Source organism: Leopardus geoffroyi, chromosome E2, assembly GCF_018350155.1.
Source record: "Leopardus geoffroyi isolate Oge1 chromosome E2, O.geoffroyi_Oge1_pat1.0, whole genome shotgun sequence".
In the NCBI taxonomy this organism is placed as follows: Eukaryota; Metazoa; Chordata; class Mammalia; order Carnivora; family Felidae; genus Leopardus; species Leopardus geoffroyi.
Genome location: NC_059335.1, coordinates 57,317,262 through 57,344,614, shown reverse-complemented (window position 1 = coordinate 57,344,614; position 27,353 = coordinate 57,317,262). Strand labels below are relative to the sequence as shown.

The window sequence follows — 27,353 nt, the reverse complement described above, 5'->3', positions numbered from 1 at the left end:
CTCCGCCCCCGGCGCGGGCGCGTGTCACGTGGGGCGCGGCCCGCGGCAGCTGCGGCGGCGTTGAGCGGGGCGGCGGTGGCGGTGGTGACGGGGGCGGCGGCCTCGCGGCTCTGGCGGGACCGACTCGGAGACTGCGCCGCCTCTGCAGGTACCGCGTCCCCTCCCCCCCCCCCCCGCCCCCCGCGCCCGGCCCCGGGTCCCGAGCCCGCTTCATCCCCCTCGGCCCGTCCCTCCCTGTGAGCCCCGCCACGCCCCCTGGGACCGGTGCCCCTCGGCGCCATCAGCATCCCGGACCCTCGGACCCCTTCGTCTCTCCATTCCCTGCGACCCCCGCCTCGGCACCCTTCCTTCCAGACTCATTCCTTCAGCCCCGCGGCGCCCCTTCCCAACTCCCATCCTGGCGTTGCACCCCGGGGGACCCCCGTTCTGGGCCCGCCCCCTCCCCAGGGACCCCGAAGGTCTCGCGCCCCACCCACCCGAGCTCGGCCCCTCTGGCCCCAGACCCTAGCCCGGGGCTCCCCGCGAGGCTCCGAGAGTCACCCCTTTGTGCGCGCTCCTTTATTCTCATGTTTGAAGGACTTGGAGTGGGATTTGTTGTCGTCTTTGTTCTGAATTAGGAGTAATTGAGATTAAGGGAGCGCCTGAAGAAAAGGCCACCGCCGCTTCCCCAAGCGCGGTGGTTTGCTCGGGTGTGCTGGGCGCCGCCAGGTGCCGGAGCGGAAGGGTCCTGGTCCCTGGTTCAGAGGAGCGTGCAGCCCAGCCACCCCAAGACCTGCAGCCCCCGCGGTGATGCCAGCCAGATTCCCGCCGGGGGTGGGGGGGTGTCTCCCAGTGGGGCGGCCAGCCAGGGCTCTGGATTTTGTTAGACCTTGATTCGAATTCCCGTGAGGTCCTGGGTATGTCACTTTAACCTCTCTCAGCCTCAGTTTCCCCATCTGTAAACTGGGGGGTGATGATAACTCTGCCTCCTAACGTTGGTGAGAAAACAGTGAGGTGTCAGGGCTAAAGTCCTTAGGGGACACTTCTGCTTTGAGCCAGCTCTTGGTTCTAATTCCCCAGCCACTACAGATAGCCCGTAGCTAACGTTGCACATCGAGTTATAGCTGCTAATAGCTAACATTTAGTGAGCACTTAAGTTCAGACACTGTTCTAAGTGCTTTGTAAGTACGAGGTCCTTTAATTCTTGTGATCTCAGGCAGGAACTATTATGTCGGTGTTTACAGGTGATGTAAGGAAAGCCCAGAGGTGAAATAATTTCACCTTCACCCAAGACACAGCTCTTAGGATCCGACTCCAGGAAGTCTATTTTCAGCGTCTGTGGTTTTAGTCACTACAGGAATATTCCAGTAGCGTGGTGTTCAACAAATCGGCATTTTTTTAGTGCATATTAAAAATTGACATAAAATTCATATTACAGAAAATTCACCATTTAAGGTTTTAGCCATTTCAAAATGTTCTTTGTAGCGGCATATTCACTCTCTCCAGCCATCACCACTTTTTAATTCCAGAACATTCCCATCATCCCAGAAAAAAAAAAAAAATCCTACCCCGTTAGCAGTCACTCCCCATTCCCACTGCCCCTGTGCCCTGGCAGCCCTGACCATCTACTTTCTGTCTCTGATTTGCCTTATCTGGACAGTTCCTGTGGATTGATTCGTATGATTTGTAGCCTTTTGTGTCTGGCTTCTTGTACCGAGCAGAGTGTTTTCAGGGTTTGAGTAGCAGGGCGCATCGTACTTCGTTCTTTTTATTGCGAATACCCCACCATGTGGATTGGCCACATTTTGTTGATCCATTCATCTGTTGATGGTTGTTTCCACGTTGTAGCTATTGTGAATAGCGCTGCTGGGAATATGGCTATACAAGCTTCTGTGTGAGTGTAAGTTGTCTGGGGTGTATGCCTAGGAGTGGGTGCCACTGTTGTTTTAATTCCTGTTGCACAAATGGAGACCCAAAACCCAGGACTGTTGGATCTTGGACGAGGACTCCCATGTTCTGCTCTTTCCACTGAGCTTCCCGTGAATTCAGGTTAGCCGTAACCTCCGAATTGGCAAAGGAAGTAAGGAAATTCCAAAAAGTCATGCTACGCCAATAATGACTTGGTCAAAGTGCTGACCCAGAGGTTGAGAAGCTTCTTACGTTTTTTTTTTTTTTTTTTCCTCCTCAAGAGTGAAATCCGAGCTGTGAACACAAAGCAGTATTTGATCTATTTGTTACAGAGATATTGTATATGCAGCATCATGCTAGGTGCTGAGGAGGAATTTTAAAGATGGGTGTGATCCCAGCCTCACACCATCACCGAGCTGCAGGAGAATTAAAGACGTAAATCTGAAAAGCAAAGTGGCATAGAACGTTTGTGAAAATAATACAGGGAAATTTGTTTATGTCTCGGGGCCGAGAGGGGTTTCTGAATGGGAGGATAACACGGCACAAACCATACAGGAGAAAGATTGATAAATTTGACTACGTTGAAATCAAGACATTCAGTTCGTCAAAAGCACCGTAAAGAGACAAAACATACGGAGAAGTGGTGTCTAGAATATAGAGTGAAAAGGAAGACGACGCGGTAGAAGTAAGGGCAAAAGCCAGGAACAGGCGCTTCACAGATGAAGAGCCCCAAACAGCACAGAAGCTTCAAAGGATGCAGTCAAGCTTATTAGTAATCAGGAAACGTAAATGAAAACCATAGCTCCCGGGGCGCCTGGGTGGCGCAGTCGGTTAAGCGTCCGACTTCAGCCAGGTCACGATCTCGCGGTCCATGAGTTCGAGCCCCGTGTCGGGCTCTGGGCTGATGGCTCAGAGCCTGGAGCCTGTTTCCGATTCTGTGTCTCCCTCTCTCTCTGCCACCCCCTCCCCCCGTTCATGCTCTGTCTCTCTCTGTCCCAAAAATAAATAAACGTTGAAAAAAATAAAACCATAGCTCCCGTTTCACAGCCACCCTGTGGGCGGGAGCCGACGGTGCCAGCCTTTGGGGAGGGGCGCTCCCTGACGGGTGTGGGGATTGGCCAGATAGACCAAGCCGCTTGGGCAGTGCCTGGTTGAACATGTGCGCGGGTGCCCTGTGGCCCCGGCAGCCTGACTTGGGCACACCCCTTCGAGGGACTCTTGGGCGCGTGCTCGGGGGATGCGCACGAGAATGCTCCCGGCAGCTCTCTTCGTAATTGTCAAGCCAGAAGCCCAACCCAAATGCACATCAGCGGTAGAATGGGTGTACGGGCCGTGGCGTGTCTCTGCTGTGTGTTTGTGTGTAGGGTGCAGCAGCGAAAAGTCTGACCCACAGCTCCCGGGGTACGTGTGAGTCTCGAGAACAACGTGGAGTGAAAGCAGAAAGTCACCAAAGAATATACACGCTGTGATTCCTTCATATAAAGTTCAAAGCCAGACAAAACTGAACACTTTCTTTCAGAATCCCCGCTGGGGTAAAAGTACAACTCTTTTATTTTATGTTTTTTTAAAAGGGCAAGGGAATGGTGATGTCAGAATTCAGGAGAGTGGTTTCCCCCAGGGTGGCCGAAGGGGATATGATGAGGGAAGAAGGGGGGGGCTTCTAAGACTGGTTTTATTTGTGAAGGAGGGTGACCGCGTGGCTGTCTTGTTATTCTCTGAACTATGCATAATGGGTTTTAAAACGTGTGTATTTCTCAGTTTTTCAAGCTATAGAAAGATTAGTTTTTTTTTTTTTTAATTTTTTTTTTTCAACTTTTATTTATTTTTTTGGGACAGAGAGAGACAGAGCATGAACGGGGGGAGGGGCAGAGAGAGAGGGAGACACAGAATCGGAAAAGGCTCCAGGCTCTGAGCCATCAGCCCAGAGCCCGACACGGGGCTCGAACTCACGGACCGCGAGATCGTGACCTGGCTGAAGTCGGACGCTTAACCGACTGCGCCACCCAGGCGCCCCTAGAAAGATTAGTTTTTTAGACACATCTGCCCTCCGGAGGTCTGTGCTCTAGTTGGGGAACCAAGGGATGAAGGAAACGGTTAACGCAGAGTGGTGTGGTAAGGGCTACGTGGGCAAGACAGGAACTCGGGGCCGGGGCGGGGGGTGGGGGGTGGCTTGGCACAGTGGCCTGGGAAGGGGAAGGAAGTGGCACGGGGCTCCCCTTCGTCCCAGGCCTGGCGTGTCCTCGGTGTTGTCCGTGAGTGCTGGCATTGAACTGGGGACTTGAGCTGGTCTTGGGAGGACGGACCGGATTTGAGTGCAGAGAGCAAGACAGATGCAGACTCTATGAGAGAAGTAACGTTCCTATGAAACGCTGTTAATGAAAATAAAGTCCACAGCCCTGGAGCTTTACAGAAAAGCTGGGCAGTGCCGGCTGTTGACGAGGACGGGGTGGGGGGGGGACGGCCTCGGGTCTACCCCTCTCAGGGGAAGATCGTAGGAATCTCGGAGGCTCTTTTCCTGATCCTGCATACACTAGAAGGTTGTGCTTTAAGGGATGTGCAGGATTTGCAACTTGTCTCTTTACTGTCCTAGAAACTGGACTTGATGGTCTATCTATCCTTCCTTCCATCTATCCGTCCATCTTAATTTCCTATTGCTGCTGTAACAGATTACCGCAAACATAGTGGTTTAAAACAGTGCAGATTCATTCATGCTTCTGGAAGTCAGAGGTCTGAAATCCGTCTCACTGGGCTGATGTGAGGGTGTCAGCAGGGCTCTGTCACTCCTGGAGGCTCTGGGGAGAATCTGTTTCCTGCCTTTGGCAGGTGCTTGAGGTGCTGCATTCTCGAGGTAACCCCTCTCCCCGTCGTCAAAGCCAGCGGCCTAGTGTCTTTAAATCCCGCTCGCTGTCTCCTTGACCTCCGCTTCTCGATCGCGTCTCCTCCGACTCTGACCTCCTTCCTCCCTCCTGTAAGGACACGCGTGAGCACAGTGGGCCCGCCCGGATCATCCGGGATCATCTCGCCTCGAGGTCCTTAACTTCATTCCATCCTCCAAGCCCTCTTTGCCACGTAAGGTGATGTATTCGTGAAGCTTGAGGATCAGGATGTGGACGTCTCCGAGGGTCGTTATTCAGCCCGCCACACTGCCTTTGTTTGGTGGCGAGTTAGCCGTCTTTCCCGTCATGCTTGCTTCATTGTCCTGGGAAACGTGGCCAGCCCGCCTGATGTTCCCCCGGGCCTCATTCGTTTAGGTGACGTGGTGGTGGCGGTGTTGCAGCCGAGACCTCTCTCTCCGAACTCTTCGTTCCCAGAGGTTTTTGTGGGAGGTTTGCCTGCCCTCTTCGCTGCTAAGTCGCAGCAGCTAAACTCTGGGTCAGGAGGATGTTACTGGCCACAGCAGTGCTTTGAAGAGGTGACTTTGCTCCGTGCAGGTTTTTTTTTTTCTTTTTAAAGCAGGCTCCATGCCCAGAGTGGAGCCCAATGTGGGGCTTAAACTCACAACCCTAAAATCGAAACCTGAGCTGAGATCAAGAGTTAGATGCTTAACCGAGTGAACCACCCAGCCACCCTACTCTTTGCAGTTTTGACCATAATTTTCCCATGATACTTTTATGTTTGCAATATTCCCTTTAGAGGTTTTTTTTTTTTTTTTTTTTTTTTTTTTAATAAGGTTTGTTTTAGGACATTTTTGGGGAGCAGTTTTAGGTTTAGAGTAAATGTGAGAGAAAGGTACAGGAATTGCCATATACTCCCTGCTCCCACCCACACAGAGACTGCCCCCGTTGTTTTTTGTTTTGTGTGTGTGTGTGTGTGTGTGTGTGTGTGTATTTTGAGAGAGAGAGAGAGAGAGAGAGAGACAGAGCATGAGGGGCAGAGAGGGGAGGGACGGAGACACAGGATCCGAAGCAGGCTCCAGGCTCTGAGCTGTCAGCACAGAGCCCGATGCGCGGGCTCGAACTCATGAACCACAAAATCATGACCTGGGCCAAAGTCGGATGCTTAACCGACTGAGCCCCCCAGGCTCCCCTTGAGACTGCCCCATTGTTAACATCACTCACCAGAATGGTACCTTTTTTTTTTTTTTTTAATGTTTATTTATTTATTTTTGAGAGAGACAGAGCACAAACAGGAGAAGGGCAGAGAGAGAGGGAGAGAGAATCCCAAGCAGGAACCGCACTGTCAGCGCAGAGCCTGATGCGGGGCTGGAACTCATGAATTGTGAGATCATGCCCCGAGCTGAAATTGAGACTCGGATGCTTAACTGAGTCTCCCAGGTGCCAGCACCCTTTTTTTTTTTTTTTTTTTTTTTTAAATCAAGGCTGAACCTACACTGAACATCATAATCACCCAAAGTTCATAGATTACCTAAGAGACTTTTTATGTGTTTGATGAATTAGTCCTGGAATCGTTGCCTTGCAGAAGTAGAAAATGCCTAACAGGTGATAGGGAAGTGCTCCCTTCCCCTTTGGGGGACAGTTCCGACTTTTCCTCACCTGTTTTTCTCCCATTTTGTTCACTGATGATTTAGTTTTCTGTAGAGGCCAGAAAACAAAGCTTTGTAACATTTTTTACAAGCAGACTGTGTAAAGCTGATCATTTGACCGTTTTAGTGTTGCTTTCCAAATGGGTTTTTCCAAGTTTCAGGCTAATACCTACCTGCGGGAAAATTAACTAGTCAAACCCTCAAAGCAAGTTAAATGCAGCTCAATATCATGCATATCTTGTTAGGCTTCTAGACTTAAATGTGTAATAAGCTCCTTTAAACCTGGGTTTCCATGAGGTTTCCTGGAAGCTAATGGCTTTGGGGGAAGTCTTAATTTCTTCCTTCATTAGAAAGACATTATTTTCCATCATGTACTACTTACTGAAGGGTGGGGGAGGAGGTTGAGAAGAGGGTGTCAGGAACGTCTGATCTCCTGTTATTTTCCATTTATTGTCCATCTGGGTGTGAGCGAATGTGTAGAAACACGTGATGTGTCTGAGAAGCAGTGGGAGTCGGTCATAAAGCCATGAGCTCTCAGTTCAGCCTTGCCTGTCCCCATCTGGAAGGACCAGGGCTCAGGGCCCCACACCTCCTGCCTGCATCACCACAGCCGCCTCCCTCTGCCGCAAACTGCCTTTCACAACAAACCCGATCAGTCCCCCCTAGCCATAAGGAGCTTAGTAAGTCCACACGCTTCTGTTTGGCACAAGGGCCTTTCACAATCCAGCCTTCCCTCCCCAGCCCCCTTTCCACCCCTTGGTGGACATCCTGTGCTGTAGGCCTGGAGAACTTGTCACCATTTCCTGGCAGGCTGGACCTCTTGCAGTGCCGTGCCCTTGCCTCCTCCTCTCCGCCCAGGAGGGCCTTCTACCCTCTTCGACAGGGCCCTCGCCACATTGCACCGTATCGCTCTGGTTTATCTTTCGGTGAATCCCTTGTACGCAGGGGCGGCAGGGGCTTAACTGTGAAGGGTCGTCAGTGTTTGACACTTAGGTGATCATTGCTGTTTGAGTAGTTTGGTTTTCCTGGTAGACTTGCCTACAGACCAGTGACTATGCGTGTTTAGACTTTTGGGAGGTATTGTTTATTATTCACATATAAATTGGTATTTGAATTTGTCGGTCTTCTGTGAGTTTGGTGGGTGTGAGTTAGCTCTCTCCATGTTGAGCTGTATCTGGAGAACGATGACATTGCACTTCTGTCCCTCAAGGCTGTAGACCAGGCCTAGAACGTGTCAGCCCTCTGATTCTCTGTGATTAAAAAAAAAATGTAGCAAAGACAGTGCACGTTTAAGGTCTTTGCCTGTGGTGGAACTGTGAGGTGAAATTCCGTCACGGTAGCCGCGTGATAGGACGGCGGGGGGGAGTCTCTGATGGTGGAGCCGGGAAGCCAGACCGTGCCGGGTCCAAGGCCCTGGAAGCTGCTGCTGCCGCTTCGCCTCTGGAGTTGCTGCGTCTTTCTGCTGCCCCTGAGCAGGAGGTCCTTGGTGGGTTTTGCACACGGAGTGTCTCTGCAGAGGGTTGGGGAAGTTTGCGTGGTGGTGCCCTCCCGCGCGGAGGCACAAGAAAGCGTGGAGGCTGAGAGGTGAGCTGGAGACCGGGTAGTGCGGCTCAATGTAGCAGCCGGCTGCCGAGCTCCTGCTGTGGGCCACGGCTGTGGAAGGTGCTGGAAGAACAGAGAGGAATAAGGTTTGCTCTCAGCCCTGGAGGAATTCAGCCTGCAAGGGGGTCTTCGAAAACAAAATGGTTTGGGACCGTGTCCAGGGCGCAAGGAGGGGAAAGGTGTCGCAGAGGTTGCTTTGCTCTGCTCGTTCTTGAAGCACCTGCCCCGCTCCCAGGCCAGAAGGGGCAGCTCCACATGCCGCAGGCCACTTCCTCCCGCCACCTCCGCCACGGCCACACGAGTGCCGCGTGCCTGGGCGCAGGTGGGCAGCCTGAGTCTCCAGGAACGTGGACTAGAGGGGCCGGGCCTGCACAGGTGGCGCGGAGGAAGGTGGATTGTGGGGAGGGGACAGTTGGGGGCCCCAGGAAGGTCAGGCGGACACCACGGAGGCAGGATGGACAGTCCCCTCGCCCTCCTGGACCCGCCTGCTCCCGGGCTGTGTCCTGAGCTCCCGGCGTGTCTGCAGAGTGCCGTGTTTCCCGGCTCGCAGAGCTGGTTTATTTCCACTTTGCGAAATGTTCCTTAGGACACAAGGTCCGGGGGTTGGCGGGGACGTCCCAGCAGGGCGTCTCCGCGGACAGGTGGGTGTCTGCTGTCCTCCGGGGTGAGGAAATGCTTTGCTGCCTGCACCGGGACTCATGGCCGAGGAATTCTCGTGTTTTCTTACTTTTTAAACACCTTGATCTTAGGGTTATATAAAGTTTTCCCAGCTGAGCTGTGAGGGCAGAAGGAAGCACTTTATTTCACGTTAGTTTTTGTTCACAGGTCGGCCTTAAGGGGGCAGAGCGGAATATTCCTGAAGAGCCAGAGCTGGCAGCTGGGAGGTGAGAGGACACCAAGGTAGGTAATGGCCTCGGCAGAAAGTTGTGAGTCTCCTTTGTGGTCAGACACCTGTAGCTAGAGCTTTTCTTCACAAATGTTCAAATTCGTGGAAGAAATTGTGTCTGAGTTCGAACCGTCCCCTTTACACGGTTTCCCATCAGTACGAGGCCATTCGATGAGTCACCCTTGCCCTTCTCCTCTCTAGCTGGAACCTCCTACGTGCCCTCCGTGCAGTTAGTTCTGCCCAACTATTGCTTTGGCGATAACCCCCTAGATCTTGAACCATAAGATTTAAATTTTCACATTGTTTTAGTATCTTACATATACACCCACCTATATTGGGAGGAGAGATGTAATATTCTAAGAATCTGGATTTTTTTGTTGTAGTTTTGTTATTCCTAATTTTATTGCATTTTGATGGAAAAGTAGTAGTATATACAAGTCTTATTTTTTGCGTTTGTTTTCCTCGTGGGTTAGCATTTGGTTAGTTAGGAAAGAAGGCACTTGTACACTGTTAAAAAATTATGCCAGGAACTTCCACAGATGACGGTGTAACGTGGTATCTCGTCTTTACGTTCTTGGAAGAAATGACTGGTTGGGTCGCTTGGTTAGAATCGTGCACTCTTGAGCGGTCGCGGCCATCGTGAGCGCCTTGGTAGCACATCAGGTCAGGGGCGTGTCCCGTCAGCCACCTGCCTCAGCCGGACTGGGCTGTGTAGTGACATGCTGAGCAGGGACCCTGGGAGAGAGTGACACGACACTCCCTCGGCTTTAGCGTCTGGAACCTCGGAGGGGCATTCGTGGGCAGCGGGGGAAGAGTGGACATATTTGGGACCGACAGTCCCGACGCTGAACGCATTTCGGAGGGTTTGGAAGTCAGTCCAGAGGCTTGTGGCCTTCTCTGTGGCAGATTGATCGCGACAGGAAGGACCTCTTGCGGCCAAACTTTGTTGCTCTCGATACTTCATATTTTAGGAAATCTCAGCCCGGGTAGCTCACGAAGAAAAATTACCCCAAAGGAGCGTTTAGTTGTTCTCACGTTATGAAGTATTTGGTTTGCGTAGTTAATGAAATTTACAGTGTTTCCTCTTCACGGGCGATTTTGGCATTCTTGTCGAAGGAGGTACGTTTCTGTGAACAGAACTCCGGTATATGGCTTTACCAGTAGGAGATGAGATGGGCCAACTTCAGCATTTTCTGTGTTATTTGGGGAAAACATTCCTTTAAGGCCAGAGCAGCTTCACTAGTGATCTGGTGGCTGTGCACAGCTCACTGCTTGAGAGACCATCCGTGTGGTGGGGCATTTGGGAACCCCACTGCCCAATCATCTCCTCAGTTTTCTCTCCTATTTCTTTGTGACTTTGTTGGTTTGTAGTTCTGATTACACATTCACATCTGTATCAGTTTATATGTATTCAACACATACCTATCTATATTCAGCAGGCTTTCTGTTTTTTTGTGTGCCTTTTATCACAGTATGCTGTCACTCCTATAATGTGTGCTGTTGCCGTGGCTAATTGGTTTTCTCCTGCGTAGCTCGTTTTCACTCTGCAGAACTTGATTGAGCTCAAATTACATTGCAGTGGAGTGGGAGGGAATTCACGTGTTCCTCCTTAAGCTTATACCTATTTTTGATGCTTTTTTGGGGGGGATTTTCTTAGTTTGAGGAATCTTTTTTTTTTTCCTATTTTAATGGGTCTTCTAAAGAGGGCCCATTCCCAGAAATGTTCAGTATATTTTGGATTAAAGTCATTTCTCTTTTATGTAATAAATGCTGTGTCCTTGTGTTTGTGCGTATGAGTTCCTGTTAACTTAATTGCAGTCTCTTGTGATCTCTTTGATATCTTGTCCGTTGCAGACAGCACACGGTTGGATCTGGCGTCAGCGGTCCCCAAGCCTAGTCTAGGACCAAGTTCATCAGCCTTGGTAGTGCCTGACTTTTGTCTGTCTCGGCAGGGTCATTTCTCATCACGGGCACACACAGACCAGTTCATATGGCATTTAGAATTGTTCTTAGGGGCGCCTGGGTAGCTCTGTCACCCTGACAGAGCTCAGAGCTCTGACTTCAGCTCAGGCCACGATATCACGGTTCTTGAGTTTGAGCCCCACGTCTGGCTCTGTGCTGACAGCTTGGAGCCTGGAGCCTGCTTCGGATTCTGTGTCTCCCTCTCTCTCTGCCCCTTCCTCACTCATGCTCTGTCTTCTCTCTCAAAAGGAAACATTAAAAAAATTAAAGAACGAAAGAATTGTTTTGTTAAATGGCCTTCTCTTTTCTTGGCTACAATTAATTAGCTCCTCTGTGAATCCGTAGCACGTGTCATGGTACCTGGAACATAGTAAGGGCTTTGTAAATGCTTGCTGCGTGGGTACTTACAAGCGCGAGTTGTGTTGGACTCTTTGTTCGGCCGTAGGGAGCAGGGCAAAGGTATTGGTGCCCCGGTGACCTCAGTAAGACAGAGGCGTCCTGCTCTGTTGTCACTTAAGAAAACCAGTTCTGGGGCGCCTGGGTGGCTCAGTTGGTTAAGCGTCTGACTTCGGCTCGCGTCGTGACCTCAAGCCCCGCGTCGGGCTCTGTGCTGACAGCTGTGCTTTGGATTCTGTGTTTCCCTTTCTCTCTCTGCCCCTCTCCCACTCGTGCTCTGTTCCTCTGTCTCTCAAAAATAAATGTTAAAAAAGAAATCTAAAAAACAAAAAAGAAAACCAGTTCCTCAGGTGTGGGGAGCACCTGTTTGATAAAAATACATGTTTTGTATATTATTTATTCACAATATCATTTATGTGAACGTGTATTACAGCTTAGTTTTGTCTCCAATGGATTGTAAGCTCTTTTTGGCCAAGGCAGTGTCTTAATACTGCCTCTGTTTCTTCTACTCTGTCTCGGCGTGGGTGGTGGGCCTCTGCACTGGCTCGATTTGAAGAAAGCAGGGAAGTAAACACACCTCTCAGCTGTTACATGAATTAAAAGTCTGTCTGTCACTGTGCTGGGCGAGGAGCTTTTTTAGGGCACAGAGCATATTGTGTTTATCTCTGTATCCACAACATGTAGCACAGTGCCTGAATTTTTGTAGGAATTTGATAGCTCTTGGTAGTTATGTTGACTAATCTCTTTAGAAGAAAAGGACTTTATGAGCTGCAGATGTTAATGAGATTATAAATGGATTGGATCCATGGGTTACATGCGTTTGAGACATTACTGTTAGTTGAAGGCATAATTGTCAAGCTCTGCCGTCCTTAGATGTCTGTCTTCATTCAGACTCCGTGTGTTCCTTTCACTTAACTAAGCAAAGCACGCCTCTCTCCCTCCCCTCCCCCCGCTCCCCCGCAGGCTGCCATGGCTGCCGTTGACAGCTTCTACCTCTTGTATCGGGAGATCGCCAGGTCCTGCAATTGCTACATGGAAGCTCTGGCCTTGGTTGGAGCCTGGTATACAGCCCGAAAAAGCATCACCGTGGTCTGTGACTTTTACAGCCTGATCAGACTGCATTTCATCCCACGCCTGGTGAGCAGAGCAGATCTGATCAAGCAATACGGAAGATGGGCAGTCGTGAGTGGTAAGAAACGTTCTAATGGTAACGGTATAAGCTTTTCTGTTTGTGTTTTAAGTCGGATGCCGTGCTCGAGGAGTTACTGAATTCTGTGGGAAGTTTTCACGGGAACATAGTTCCGTTGTGATCACGTTCACATTTTCGTACTGCCCTCCTCTCGGAAGGATTGTCCTGTGACGTCTGCCTCTCCTTCTGCTCTCCTGTGCCCGGTCCTGCCCCAGCCCACCTTCCTACCTCTTGCTTTTCCTTTGGCTCTGTTCTGAGATTGTCCTTAGAAACTGTCACCGCTTTCAGAAATGCTTCCCTCAAGTTAAATTTCATTTTCATTTATCAGTTTCCCAGGAAAGTACCTCCCTGCACTCGTTCAAGCCAGACATAAGCTTGAAAACCATTCTCTGCCGTGTTTCACAATCAGCTTGGTGGACGTGAAATCGCCCTTCTGGGGTTTGTTTCCAGTGCGAACCCTTCTCTGCTTAACCCCGGAAATGGGGTATTTAAGGTTCCCTGTGAAGGTTGCACCCGAGACGATCGTGCTCACGTGCTGTGACTTGGGTTGCAGGTGCCACGGACGGGATCGGGAGAGCCTATGCAGAAGAGTTAGCAAGCCGTGGTCTCAGTATCATCCTGATCAGTCGCAACCAGGACAAGTTGCAGATGCTGGCTAAGGACATCGCTGACACCTACAATGTGGAGACCGATATCATAGTGGCGGACTTCAGCAACGGCCGGGAGATCTACGACCCGATTCGAGAAGCCTTGAAAGACAGAGACATCGGCATCTTGGTGAATAACGTGGGCGTGTTTTATCCCTACCCCCAGTATTTTACTCAGGTCTCCGAGGACAAACTCTGGGATATCATAAACGTAAACATTGCCGCGGCCAGTTTGATGGTCCACATAGTGTTACCAGGAATGGTGGAGAGGAAGAAGGGCGCTGTTGTCACCATCTCTTCTGGCTCCTGCTGCAAGCCTACTCCCCAGCTGGCTGCGTTTTCTGCTTCTAAGGTAACGTCTTCCCGATTGGAAAGTGGCATCAGAAGGCAATGGGACCTTTATTACGTGCTTTGGTCCGGTTTGCTGAGCTCTTTGTCAGCAGCTCGCATTGACTGGTTTTTTTTTTTTTTCCTGAAATGGTAATAAGCAAGCCTTCTTTCTCTCCTGAATTTTCTTCCACCTTCCCCCCAAATTAAGTCTTGACCCCTGCTCCGTTTTAACAGGCTTATTTAGACCACTTCAGCAGAGCACTGCAGTACGAGTATGCTTCTAAAGGAATCTTCGTACAGAGTCTAATCCCGTTCTACGTGGCTACCAACATGACCGCACCCGGCAGCTTTCTGCACAAGTGCCCGTGGTTGGTGCCTTCGCCCAAAGTATACGCACACCATGCTGTTTCTACCCTTGGCATTTCGAAAAGGACCACAGGATACTGGTCCCATTCTATCCAGGTAACAGTATGCGCTCGGCTCTTGTAATTAGGTTAATGCATCCTGAACCTTTCTAAATGACACATGGCAGTCTGATTGAGGCCCACCGCGGAAACGTGAGAATCGCAAATTCTGATTCTTAAACCTGACACTCTTAGTGGTTCTGGTTAAGTCACTAAATCCCCCTTTGTGAAGTTATTATTTTATCAAGAACATCGAATAGTTTCCTCTGTGTGATCCCTAAGAGATGAGATACGCTGCTTTCATATAGGGAGATGGAAGCAGTGTAAAAATACTAAGTATTTACGTGGGGATTTCAAAGTAAAACCGATTCTAGTAATGATTGAGAGGGTGCCTCTAAGTCAGCAGTGTAACCCACAAACACGAAACCAAGGTCGGTCTGTATCTCACGTAACCATCGAGCCAGCTAATGCCCCAGCGTATTCTGGAACTCATTTGTTCAAGAAGCATAGACTCTACTGTTGAGTTTCCCGTTCAGGCGTGACAGAGGTGTGGGTCTTTGGTAGTTGAAGGAGCAACTTGGATATTTGAACATTTGGTTCCAAGTATTCGGTAGAGAGCTCGTGATTTCTTAGAGCAGATTGTGGCGGAATTGGTAGGCGCGCCCTAGTTTAGAATGGTTGCTCTTTGATATGGAGTTTCTTGGTTGCCAAGCAAATATTTTTGAGACTGTTTGTGCGTAAAGATCGTTAAATTTGTCATCACCAAATTCTCAGGTAAGGAAATCAACAATTTTTACTTTTATCGAAAGATTTGGCGAAAAGTTTCTTGAATAAAAAGGAGTTTTACTTACGTGGTTGTTTCCAGGCCCTTCATTCCTGGACAAAAGCAGAGAAAGGCAAAACAGTAGTTTTCGAGGCCAGCGAACGTTGAAGTTATGTGAAAAATGAAGACCTATCAAGGACGGGATGGGGCTTAGCCGTGGCAGATGTTTTGGCTGCATTTATAAAACACCCCCATTTTAAAGATAATTAGTTCACGTTGATGAACTCTTCTTGAGAATGTGTATTTTTCTGCCCAGAAAATCTGTTAATTCCTAGGAGTAGCTTTTTGTACAGAGCTGTTAAAACTTTACATGTTTGTCTGTTTTCGTTTCTATTTTACTCAAATTATTTTCAGCATTATCGCTTTCTTCTTCTTTTTAAAATTCTTTTATTTTTTTTTGAGAGAAAGGGAGAACACGAGCGAGCCTGCACACGTGAGCAGGGAGGGGCAGGGGTAGAGGGAATCTTAAACAGGCTCCATGCTCAGTGTGAAGCCCGACGTCGGGCTCAGTCTCATGACAGAGAGATCATGACCGGAGCCAAAATCAGGAGTCGGATACTTATCCAGCTAAGCCACCCAGGTGCCCCACTTTTTTTGTTTTCAGTTTTACAACAAAGATTTGATCGTTCATCACTGTTTTGTCCGTAGTCGGATTCTCGGATAGCTTTAGACGCTGTGATTTTTCTTTCTAATCATCATCTCTTCCGAATACGGTTTTCTCGGGCCGCAAAGATCAAATTTTGTTCAGGTTTCCTTCCCCTGTCAATTTTTAGTGCCTGAGGAATTGACTGGGTGAAGTTTGATGTGCCCCACGTACCAACCGTATGAAACGTTATCTGTGCTGTTTGTCTCTGTTCGTTTTCCACATTTCGAATGGAGCAAGAGTAGATACACCGTGTTGGGTTTAGAATCTTGGAAACCCTTGATGACGTCAATGAAGGCAGTTGCGGGATCTTTCTGAGAGCCGTGGGTTGCCGTGAGCGGCGGGGAGGGACACGGAAAACGCACGCGCCACAGATGCGGCGGCAGGTGGATTGGGCCCGAGGAGGGAGGTGTATTTGTCAGTCCGTTTATGGCAGCAGAGATGTGGCTGTTCGTGAGTGCTGGGGGGAAGGGCTGTGTGGAGAAGAGTGGCCTACAGATGGGAGAGAAGGCGTGGTGCCGGAAGCGAGGGCAGGACCGAGAGCGCAGTGGAGGGGAGGTGACGTGGGCCTGGGGACAGTGAGGAAGGCGAGGAGGCCTTGGAGGCGAGGAGGGGCTGCTGTCTGGTGGCTCCTGTGAGGGACTCGGAGAGTGAGGAGGGATGGGGAGGGGGTGGGGGGGGGTGCTGCGTGCGGGTGAGTGACCCTTGTGGGACCCGCTCCCGGGACAGCCTCTGGAGTCATTTTACCACCCTTTCCTGAGAATGCAGTGTATTCAGCGATGGCTGCTAAGTGTATAAAAAAGGCTCTTTCTGATGCGCTTGCACAGAGGTCGGGGGGGGGGGGGGGGGTGGGGGCGGTGGGGGGAGGTGTCCTCACTCCTTCCCCGGGCCCCAGCCCTTGCGGGTGTCCGCAGAACACTGTTGGACAGGGGAGCCGCGTTCGCTCGCGGCCGCACCTTTTCTGCGTTCTTGCCGTCCGTGGAGTTGAACGATTGCCTCTTCCCTGCGTTACACTGGTTGTCTTAATGATTTGCGAGCAAAAAAATAGAAAAAAAAACGATTTGGACTTAAAACAGCTCGAAAGGAGTCCGGTGCCTTTCCTTTAATTGCTAACTAGTGTTCAGCGTTGATTCGGGAGCACATCTCATTGCAGAAGTGGCACCAGGCGGTATTGTCCGCTTCGGAGCCCAGAGCGAGGCCGACGGAAAAGCTGATAGCTTTCTGTCTGTGGGTCTTGACCTGAAGGCCAGAGACACTCTGGTATGTGTTAGGCTGGAAAAGCCATTAAGTCGACAAGTTGACCAGAAAGGGTCTTGCTTAGGGGCCCGGGGGCTGTGCTCCTGGTGGTCCTCTGACCGAGCCACGGGGACCGGCAGGCGGGGTGGGGCATCTGGGCTCTCTCTGCTCAGAATTTCTCCCCACGGTGGGCGTATTTGTTCACGCGTGCCGTGTGTCTGTGGCTATTGGAAAAAGAAGACGTGGCGTTTAGAGGAGAGGGGAGCTGGGGGGCGGTGAGGTTGCCCTGGAATTGCGTCTCGAGATGTGGTGAGGGGCCAGCGGAGGCAGGCCGGCAGCCGTGTCAGAGGTCACGGCCCCCCTTGCCCAGCCCAAGTTCCCGTGCCGGTTGCCGGCCGGGAAGGGGACTGCGCACCGCACGGCTTCGGTGCTGCTGTGTTTCTTCCTTTGGAATAACTCTGGCGCGAGGATCCAGCCCAGGTTCTTTGGGCTCTTTTCCATCTTGGCTCTTCCCAGTTCTTACCCAGGCCCCACCCGCGCCGGTCTCTGAGGAACACGGCCTCGGCGTTTTCATTGCTGATGCAGATTTGCAGCCAGCCGAACACGCCCGTTTGCTATTGAGTTTCTCCTCCGGCTCCGGGTCCCCACGTCTTACTGAACAGCAGTCCCTGCGGGGACTACACTGCGTCCGGATCGGTTACTGTTGGCTTTTGTCCCAGGAGAAAAGCAGCTCCTTTCCTTGACCTAGACAGTGGGTCAGGGTCTGAACGTGCACAGAGCCTTCCAGAGCCCGAGACCCAACCCTCCCTTCCCTCCTCCCCCGCCCCCCCCCAGACACACTCACACTCACTCCCCTTGTAAACAAGTAGGTGGGTCGCCCCTTTAGTTTCTAATCTGTCAGCACACAGGGGAGGAAGTTCTTTCCCCTTCCAGTAGCTCTTTCCACGCTGCTTCCCAGGGTGCTAGGACCCCGCTCGGATAAGTTGGAGATGCTGTGCCCGTGACGTCTCCACATGCAGCACGTCAGGACGGTGGCACAGTGCACCCCGATGCCGGTCCCCTTGCGGTAGACAGTGGTCAGGGGTGGAAATTAAAAACGAACATTCTTAGGTGTTCATCCCTCCTTCACTGGATACAGACTGCAAAAACGCATCGTAGTCCACCCTTACCAGAGGGGGCCTGAAGCCAGAGATGGTGCCGAGCCCTGTAGAGACCGTGTCTTTTCCTGTATGTCGGTACTTAACGATAAAATTTAATTGATAAATTAGGCACAGTAAGAGATTCACAACAGTAGTGATGAAATAGAACAGTTATAACAACACTGTAATAAAAGTTACGTGACCCTGGTGTCTCTCTCTGTCTCTCAAAATACCTTACTGTCCTGCACTCGCCCTTCTCGTGATGACGTACGAATGCGGTCTCTCCGAAAATACCTTGCTGTTCGGTTCGCAGTCTCCTTGTTGTTGTTGTGTGCCTCTGTGATGAGAGGGAGTGAGGTGAGTGACGTAGCATTAGGCTGCTGTTAACAGGGTGAAAAGTCAGGAGATCGTCTGCTTCTGGACCACACCTGACCTTGACCTTGACCGTGGATAACTGAAACCATGGAAAGCAGACCCGGGACGGCAGGGGCACTGCTGTACTTGGAAGAGGGGCTCCACTTCTGGAGTCTGCCCCAGGCTCTTGTGTGTTTGAGTGCGTCCCTACTCCCGGCGTCCTCTTGGACTTCCTGGAGCTGACTTCCTGGATCTCCTTGGATTTAGAACCTTTTGCTTTAGAGCAGCAGCTCCTGGGAGGAGGATCCAGGTATTTCCCCCACAAAATCCTGCTTTGCAAAGAGGTCCAGAGAGACCTTAGTTGCGTCCCCAGAAAGTTTCCCGTGGCTCCTGGCCGGATACTGGGCTCCTGTCTGTGAGGCGGTGGGCTGGTGCTTCCTCTGGAACCTGCAGTGGACATCCGTGGCTCCACGACTGTCATCCCACAGGGCATGATACTGGGCCCCCCTCCTGTTCATTGTGGCCTCCCCACAGTTGTACAGGTACCCCGGGTCTGTGGTGACCTCTGTTATTTTAGTTCTGTTCAAGGCTAGAATTTTAGCACTTGCCAGCCGTCTGCTCCTCTCTCTGTCTTCCTTTTCCTTTTCTTTTCCCTTCTTCAGGGGCCAAGTGTCCTGTGCTCTACCAGCCGAGCCCGCCAGGCCTCCCATTCATCTCCTTCCCTACCGTACTAGTAGAACTTCCGCTCAGCGCAGTCCTGGACAAACTTGTCAGCGTGGCGCGGGGTTTTTGTCCACCTTGGCACGGGTGGCATTCGGCGTTGGATAATCCCTTGTTGTGGGGCTGTCCTGGGCATCCCTGGCCTCTACCCACTGGATGCCAGTAGCACCGGCACCCCAGTTGTGACAACCAGGAATGTTTCTGGACATCGCGTTATATCCCCTTGGGTGGCAAAATGGCGGGGGTGGGAGTCCCCGGGACAGAGCGGCATCGGTAGGCTTCTCCCCCGGAGTGCCCAGGCCGTCGTCCTCACAGCCCAGGTCTGTCCCACGGTCCCGGTGTTTTTGACTCAGTTCTCTTGTTGCATTTCGCCCCATCCTGCCCCTCAAACCTTTTCCCACACAGTATTAGTCACCGATGCATTTATCCGTTTCGACTGCCTTTCGTTCCTGGAGTGGTCTTGTCCTTCTCAACCAAATGACCACCCTAGTCATCTCGTGTTAGGTAAAGATGGACTCATACTCCTTCCTGCATGTACGTCTGTCCAGCCTCATTGGCGGGGGTGGGGGGGTGGTGGGTGGTGAGTGTACTTGCATTCCCATGGAGTCTAGCACAGGTTCGTATACAAAACTAGGCGTTTGGTACAAGAGCGCCTAAGGGCTTTTTCTTTTTTTCGTATTTAATTTGATTGGTGGTATTTGTTGCATTAAGTCATATACTGACATGGAAGTGTCTGTGCTTTGCATTCTAACCTTCTAACCTTTTTCTCTTTTATTTTTAGTTCCTTTTTGCACAGTATATGCCTGAATGGCTCTGGGTGTGGGGAGCAAATGTTCTCAATCGCTCTTTGCGTAAGGAGGCCTTATCCTGCAAAGCATGAAGCCGCGTGAAGGTTGGGAACTTTTGCCAGCTCGCGGGAGCCTGCAGTATTCTGACGTTTGGAAGAACACGTTTACCTTCTGTGTTTTCTTTTATTACTGAGTATTTAGCATACTGTTGACTCATCGTCTGCAAAGCGTACGTAATACTTTCAGAGAATGCTGTGGAGAAACCTCAAGGGCCACATCACACGGATGGTACAGAAGTAAACAACGACTGAGGCACGAGAACTGGTTGGGGGAACCTAAATTTTGATGCTTTTTTTTTCCTCTAAGCTGTCCAAAAGCCATGCGATTTATGTTGTTCTATGAGCTGCAGCAATCTCGATAGTGAAATATAATACGACTTGTCAGCTCTCGTCGTTTCGAATGTTTTTTTTTTTTTTTTAAGGGAAATTATCTATTTCAGTAGATGAATTATAGTATTGATTTTCAAATGTTCATCAGGAAAGACTTTTGAAAGGTGTGATTTTGTAAGATTGCTGGTGTAATTAGCCGTAGAACCCTGTATCATATTGTATAGCTCTGTTTGTGTGTGAAAATGCTACACTTCAGGCGGCATTTCACTAGAGGCCATGTGCGTATGTGTGTTGTGTACATCCAGACAACTTTATTTATGGTTAAGTTACTTTGGAAAATACGTCTTGTTAAGATGGCCTAACGTGGAACCTTATGGGGTATTATGATTCTAGATTACTCCTCTTCATACTAAATAAGCCCCCCCAATTTTGTGTTATAGGTTTGCCGTGTATAATATCATACATCCTGTTGTTGCTTTTTTTTTTTAATCTACTGTGAAATTAATTCATTACTAGATTTGGACCTATAATGGTTGACCCTCTGTCATCTCTTGATTTATAATTGCTGTGGATAAGTAGTGATTTCTCAGCCTCTGCCCCATTTTATAACTGAAGTTTAGCCCTTTAGAGCTTATATCTGGTTTTCCTATCCTTTTCTATGTAATATTCTCTTATAGTGGCATCATTGGAGTAAACGTCAAGTACTTATGGCATTGTCGTTAAAACATGGACAAATTATGTGTGTGATAATGATGTATGTATTAGAAGCTTGTTCTTGGTTCGTGTAATGAGTTTACACGTTATAGTGAACGGTCTCACTGATGTGAAGATCGTTAGGCACAACCCCCCACGATAGGAGTTGGCGCTGAAACCTACCGTGAAATAAATGTTTTTGGCTCGGGTCTTACAGAGCCAGACGTTTCTGAGGACCGCTCTCTAGTGCTTTGGCAACCGTAGATCGCCATGTGGACGTGACGGTACGTGCCAGTTAAGAATTGGGGGTCTGTGATTGTGACGCTGATGCAGAAACTAGTAAATGGGTTGAAATCAGGACTTGTACGGAATTGTTTTCTCCTGAGATGGTACTCCATTATGAGTCAGGCCAGAGCACGCTTCGGTGTCTTAGCCACGATTTCGCCAGTGCTGTTGCCTCAGTATTTCCAGATCTGACACGGACTCAGAAGATCAGTGATTGAGTTCAGAGGCTCTTCCACTGACAGACCAGGCCTTCGTTACACAAGAGGAAGACCTTCACACGTGAAAACTTAGTAGCGGGATTACGCGGCACTGAGCACGTTGAGGGAGTTAGCGTGGATGCCTTCGTCACAGTTGGCCTTTTCCCTACCCAGCAGTTAACATACGGTCATTAAGACTAGAACAAAGTTTGCTTTCATGCCACATTGACCTGAAGTTTTCACTGACATGTAGTAAGAAGCAGCAGCTTGATGTAAAAACACCCCGTTTATATCTAAGCTGTTATGTGGTGAGGTATCGAGTCGCCGTTACGTGATGAGAACAAGTAAACCGTGTCCGTGATGTTGTAAAATTCTCTACTTGGCAGGACGTTTGTAAGAAAGCTGCTGCAAAGCTTGTGAAAGATCAGAATGAAGAATGTTCCTTAGGTTTCTTCTTCGATAAAATACGTTTTCCCAGAGCTCATTTGAGAATCGGAATTGGGCCCACTGCGGATGGGATTTCTTAGGAAGAATGTGGGAACTTAAGAACCTTTGAAATAATCTGTGAACTGAAAATTTAACAATAAAAACTGTTGCTTCTCCTTCCATTGGAAGAGGTTTTGCTCTGAGTAATTGTATTTGGAATGAAAGATTTTTTCCCCCATAGGAACAATTCCCTTAAAATTACCGAAAAATAATTGAATCTGTGAACAACTGTGGTAGTAATTCATTAAAAGCTGCTAATTCAGCAAGAAAATGGTCCATAACCACGTGTCTGTTAAGTCTTTCAAAACGAGTAAGTTGATGTTTTGCTCTCATTCTCCTGATAGGTTGAGTAGATGGAGCTAGGTTTTGATCGTTGACTTTGGCGACATGGAGATCACTACTGGTTTTGCCCCGAGCCATTTTGTCTGGGTGAAAGATAGATTGTAGTGGGTTCAAGAAGGAGCGGAAAGAAAAAGGGAGACAGCAAGGAGAGACAGTTCTGTTTTGTTTGTTTTTTTGAATGTTTTTAATCTTTATTTATTTTTGAGAGAGACAGAGTGCAAGCGGGGGAGGAACAGAGAGAGAGGGAGACACAGAATCCGAAGTGGGCTCCAGGCTCTGAGCAGTCAGCACAGAGCTGGATGGGGCGGGGGGAGGGGTTCGAATTCATGCACCGTGAGATCATGACCTGAGCCAAAGTCGGACACCCAACCAACTGAGCCACCCAGGCGCCCCAGGAGAGACCGTTCTTTTGAGGAGTCTTGTTCTGTTTTAATCTCAGTTACTTAAAATCTTGTCACATTTGGGAACCAGAGGGTTAGGTGGTATCCTCAATCTTGATATCGTGGGCCCTCCTAAACCAAGTCCAGTCTGTCTGTGTCTCTGTCTCAGGACTGGCTTGGCTGTTACTCTTTAAAATAGCATTTAGTCTGAATAAAGATTTACCTTCCCATGGAATTTGCAAATTCTTTATTATACACGTAAAACATGAAGTTATTTTAGAACCTGGAGTGGTGGGAAATGGCTGGACAAGGAGCCTAGGGCTCTCATCCTTTCTTAGTAGATTTCTAAAACACCTGTCTTGTGCCCCGGCCCCCTTCAGTTTGTAGGGTTCTCAGAAGCGGGCAGCATTGTCCTCTTGCCTGCTTTGGGGCTTGACCATCACATGACAAGGATGTTTTCAGTTCACTAGCGTACCCCTAGTTGGGTCATGTGTTCAGTGGCACAGTGACTTCAAGGCCTGTTAAAAAAGAACCTTGGCTGAGACAAATTCACCCCACGGTAGACCACTGAAGTTTTTTGTTTCAAGTTTATTTAATTCGAGAGTGTGCAAATGCATGGGTGGGGGGAGGGGCAGAGAGGGAGAGAGAATCCCAAGCAGGCCCCACACTTGGTGCGGAGCCTGATGCGGGGCTGGATCTCCTGGTCATGAGGTCATGTCCTGATCCAAAATCAAGAACCAGGCACACCCACATTTAAGTTTAAGATCAAGTGCCACCATTACATGGTGGCAGCATGGGCGTGCTTCACTTTGAAGATTTATGAATGCAAGAGTCAAGAATTCTCTGTAAGTTCCTAACATTGATGCAATCTCAGAATGGGGAGAAGAACTTCATCAGGTGTGGGCGGGTCTAGCCACAGTCATCATTGTTTATTGAACATGGGTGTGTCCAACCCTGTGTGTTTCCTTTAACCTTCATCCTGGAAGGTAGGTGTAAATACCTCTCTGGGGTAAGGAAGCTGGGGTACAAAGGGCTGAGGTACAACTTGCCCAAGATCCCAAGGCTAGCTGGTGATGGTGTATTAATCTAGTGTATAAATCAGCTTGGTTAAATAATGATAAAGGGACTATGAAGTGGTGTGCTTTCTTGTCGCGTTGGTGCCATTCAGCATTATCATGGTGCTGTGGGAAGTTCTAAGATATAGACGGTTTTATCTGATCACAGCACATCATTTTTTACAGAAGCGTTACCAAAAACGTGCTTTTGGTCCCCCACTTGTACCCAGAGCCAACATGCAGGCCTAAGACAGCTCGTGATCCTAGTATCTAAACCACGCGGGCATCTCTGGGGAGGCCAACGTTTCCGAGTTTAGCGCACGGCTCCTGTTTCTTCCAACAAGGAAAACCACTGGGCGTCAAGTGGTCCCCGCGAAGTGGGGCGAGGAGCGGAGTCCGGAGCGGGCAGGCGGGGTTGGGGCAGGGATTTCGCACGTCAGGGGGTTGATCCCCGAGCCACCAGCGGGCCGCCTCCCCGGGCCAGTCCGTCGCGTCGGGCAAACCGACAGAAGCTTGCAGAGCGCGTGCCTGGGGGTGGCGCCCGAGCCTGGCTCCGGCTCCGGCCCCCGTCAGTCCCCACGAGGAGGGTGAAGGGGTAGGAGCTCGCAGGCGTTTGCGTCAAGTGCCAGCCGTTCCGCCAGGGTCATCCTCCCTGGCCCCCGGCTCCGCGGTGCCGCTTTCGGGCCCCAAGACCCAAGGGCCCACAAGCAGCTACCCCGAGAGTCCGCTCCCCCGGCCGCGGCCGGGCCCTCGCAGTCTGGCCACGCCCCCCACCTTCCGCCCCGTCCCGGGCCGCAAGTGTCGCGAGACCTGCGTCCGTCCTCCCGACCCGGGCCCGGCGGCCCCCGGCGGCCCCCGGCTTCCAGAGCGCGCACGCAGGCCCGCGCGGGGCACGCAGGGGACGCACAGCCGGTGGGGCTGGCGCTCCCAGGCGTCGCTCTCCCCGCCCCGGTCGCGCCGTCTCGCGAGAGTTGGGAGTAAACAGCCCCGAATGGAGACGCGAGGCGTGTTCGCTGCGGAGGCGCCGTTATCCCGGGCCCGCGGGACCCGAGCTTGAGGCGGTCGGAGGTAGGTTAGGAGGCGGCCAGCTGCCCGGAGCGACGCCCCCTCCCCGACTTGCGCGGCCTCCCGCGCGCCCGAGGCCTCGAGGGCGGGGGTCTGCGCCGGTGGCGGCCGGGGCCGGGGCCTCGCTGCGCGCCTGGACCCGCCGGGAGGGGCGCGGGGCGCGGGCGGACAGACGGGGCGACGAGGGGCGCGGGCGTTTTCCCGCACCCGCGACAGCGCGTGCGTGCTCGGCGGGCTGCGGCTGGTGGCCCTGCTGGGTCCCTTCTGCGGGCTCAAGTCCGGTGCTGGCTTGCTCGCCACCCCCCTCCCCCCAGTTTTCTTTCTGTGAAACAAACTTCGACGGCCTGAAACCGTGTGCCCGGCCTCCCTCGGCCTCCCAGCGCACCCACGGTCGTCGGTCGGCTCGCGCAGGGGGGGCCGCTGTCCCATTTTCGACGACCTCCTTTCTTTGCACTGTCCCAGTCTGAACACCTCGCTGAACACCCCGATTTTCAGAACTGTAGGAAGCTCGTGGGCAAGGGGGGCCCGAGTGACTCTTGGGTTCTACTCTCAGGACCGGCCTGCCTCCCAGACCTGCGGGATCTTACAGTCTTGCCTTGCCCTGTCCTGTCGGTGCTACCTGAGACTGTTCTAGATGATCACTACCGTTTTTCGTAAGACGTTTACCCTTGTTTTGGTGAGAGCCTCTGGGAATCTCGGCCCGTTGTGTCTGTGCAAATTAGGTTAAATATTTACGTTTACTTTAGGTTCTGGATGACACTTCGGAGGCAGATAGAGTGGCATGAGATCGCAGCGCTGAACTCCTTAGGATTTATTTTCCTGTGGCCCTCTGGTCTTACTTAGCTGTGCTAGTAAGCACCGCTCCCAACGGCGGGCTCTCAGTTTGCATTTGTATAAAAACGAGGAGCGGATTCTTCCCACCTTTTTTTATGAGCAGCACACATTTTATATAAATGCCTTTATGTCAGAGTTTTTTAGAGGCAAAATCTACATACCATAGAATTTATCTATTTTAAGGGTACTTATTCAGTGTTTTCCCCAGTAAACAGAGTTGTGCAGTCTTTACCACACACAGCCCACTTAAAAAATTTTTTTTTAGCGTATGGGTGCTTGGGTGGCCCCGTCGGTTGCGAGTCCGGCTTTGGCTCAGGTCATATTCCCACGGTTTGTGGGTTTGAGCCCCGCGTCGGGCTCTGTGCTGACAGCTCAGAGCCTGGAGCCTGCTTTGGATTCTGTGTCTCCCTCTCTCTCTCTGCTCCTCCCCCCACTCGTGCTCTCTCTCTCGAAAATAAATAAACATTAAAAAAATTTTTTTAATGTTTATTTATTTTCGACACACACATTCTCTCTCTCTCTCTCTCTCTCTCTCTCTCAGTGGGGGCGGGGCAGAGAGAGAGGGAGACGCAGAATCCAAAGCAGGTTCCAGGCTCTGTCTGAGTTGTCAGCACAGAGCCCCACGTGAACCCACGAAGCACCATATCATGACCTGAGCCGAAGTCACAAGCTTAACCGACTGAGCCACCCAGGTACCCTCACAGCCCACTTTTAGAACATTTCTATCACCCCAGAAAGATCGCTGGTGCCCATTTGCAGCCACTACCCATTTCTTTTTTTTTTTTTTTAATTTTTTTTTTTTCAACGTTTATTTATTTTTGGGACAGAGAGAGACAGAGCATGAACAGGGGAGGTGCAGAGAGAGAGGGAGACACAGAATCGGAAACAGGCTCCAGGCTCTGAGCCATCAGCCCACAGCCTGACGTGGGGCTCGAACTCACGGACCGCGAGATTGTGACCTGGCTGAAGTCGGACGCTTAACCGACTGCGCCACCCAGGCGCCCCAACCACTACCCATTTCTGACTCCAGCCCCAGGCAACCACTAATCTGCTCTCTGTCTCTGTAGTCTCGTCTCCTGAATATTTCCTACATCGAGGTGGGATTATATGTGGCTTTTGTGTCCGGGAGTGGCCTTGCTAGGACTCCTGCCCATGAGGTCTCTCCACTGCCCTCCCCACGCGTCCCATAATCAAGAGTTGGTTGTGTCTGTGAAAAACGAGAAACTCTAATTTGGTGCTTGCAGAGCCTTTGAAGCACCCGGGGCCCCATGGGATCAAGCTGAAGCTCTTCTAAGAAGTTTTTAACCTTCCCTTCAAATTCACATGGTGTGTGATTCCATCTTCTGTCATTTTAGTGGTAGATGGCAATCGCTCTGCCCTGCCCACTGCCTCTTCTGTGCGGCAGCCACTGTAATTGTCACAGAGTAGTGAAAGCTAGGAAGGGTGAAAGTTTGGGTATACTGCACCTGGTTTCCATTAGCGTCCTAAGCGGGGATTTTAGCGGGAGGTTCACGACTGCCTCTTTGCACTAGGAGAGAGTGGAGATATTACTTTATATTCTCTTGGGAAAATTTGACAACTCCAATCCTTGGTGACTTGAAATATTAGGGATGGGAGGCTAGGGGCACCTGGGTGGCTCAGTCGGTGAAGCATCCGACTTCGGCTTAGGTCACGATCTCACGGTTCATGAGTTGAGGCCCCGCGTTGGGCTCTGTGCTGACAGCTGGGAGCCTGGAGCCTGCTTTGGATTCTGTGTCTCCCTCTCTCCCTGCCCCTTACTGGCTCATGCTCTGTCTCTCTCTCCTTCAAAAATAAACATACATTAAAAAAAAAAAAAAAAAACAAGATGGGAGGCTAGACTTTGCATTTGGTATTTGGGAGGGTGCCAGGGACTTTGGTCTCTTTCAGCATCTTGCCTGAGACAGGCCAGGAGGTGGTAAAAGGAGACAGGTCAAGTTTCCCTTCCCCGTGACCTAATGACGTGCTGCGGAGATCTGTTAACTATCTTGAGGAGGTCTTTGCTTAAGGAAATGAGCTTCAAGTAACGTGAGAGTACTAAGTTCAGAGGTGCCTCATGCGGCTAGCCAATAGTGAATGACCGAAGGGGAAAGAGGAAGGAGACAGGCACAGCACCTGTG

General features: G+C 50.7%; 2 protein-coding genes across 3 annotated transcripts in view; both read left to right on the top strand.

Moving 5' to 3' along the window:
• Positions 1–3: 3 nt before the first annotated feature.
• HSDL1 (hydroxysteroid dehydrogenase like 1) lies at positions 4–21,667 on the top strand. 2 transcript variants are annotated; one of them, XM_045441297.1, is made up of 6 exons: positions 4–148; positions 8,798–8,872; positions 12,180–12,405; positions 12,959–13,404; positions 13,617–13,844; positions 19,483–21,667. In XM_045441297.1, the coding sequence occupies exons 3-6, from the start codon at positions 12,186–12,188 to the stop codon at positions 19,579–19,581; spliced, it is 993 nt and encodes a 330-aa protein (XP_045297253.1). In that variant the 5' UTR covers positions 4–148; positions 8,798–8,872; positions 12,180–12,185; the 3' UTR covers positions 19,582–21,667. The 2 variants fall into 2 exon arrangements, with proteins under 2 accessions (XP_045297253.1, XP_045297254.1); XM_045441298.1 differs by lacking the exon at positions 8,798–8,872 and having other exon boundaries at positions 27–148.
• A 2,508-nt stretch (positions 21,668–24,175) lies between these two features.
• Positions 24,176–27,353, top strand: part of MBTPS1 (membrane bound transcription factor peptidase, site 1) — a 53,117-nt gene continuing 49,939 nt past the window's right edge. The window contains exon 1 of the mRNA XM_045441279.1: positions 24,176–24,384. The gene's annotated coding sequence lies outside the window, so the exon portion shown is untranslated. The remainder of the gene's footprint in view (positions 24,385–27,353) is intronic.

Coding starts and splice junctions, on each gene's coding strand:
- HSDL1 (XM_045441297.1), top strand. CDS start 12,186: ATGGCTGCCGTTGACAGCTTCTACCTCTTGTATCGGGAGATCGCCAGG. Junction 12,406..12,958: donor AAGATGGGCAGTCGTGAGTG/GTAAGAAACGTT, acceptor CTTGGGTTGCAG/GTGCCACGGACGGGATCGGG. Junction 13,405..13,616: donor CTGCGTTTTCTGCTTCTAAG/GTAACGTCTTCC, acceptor CCGTTTTAACAG/GCTTATTTAGACCACTTCAG.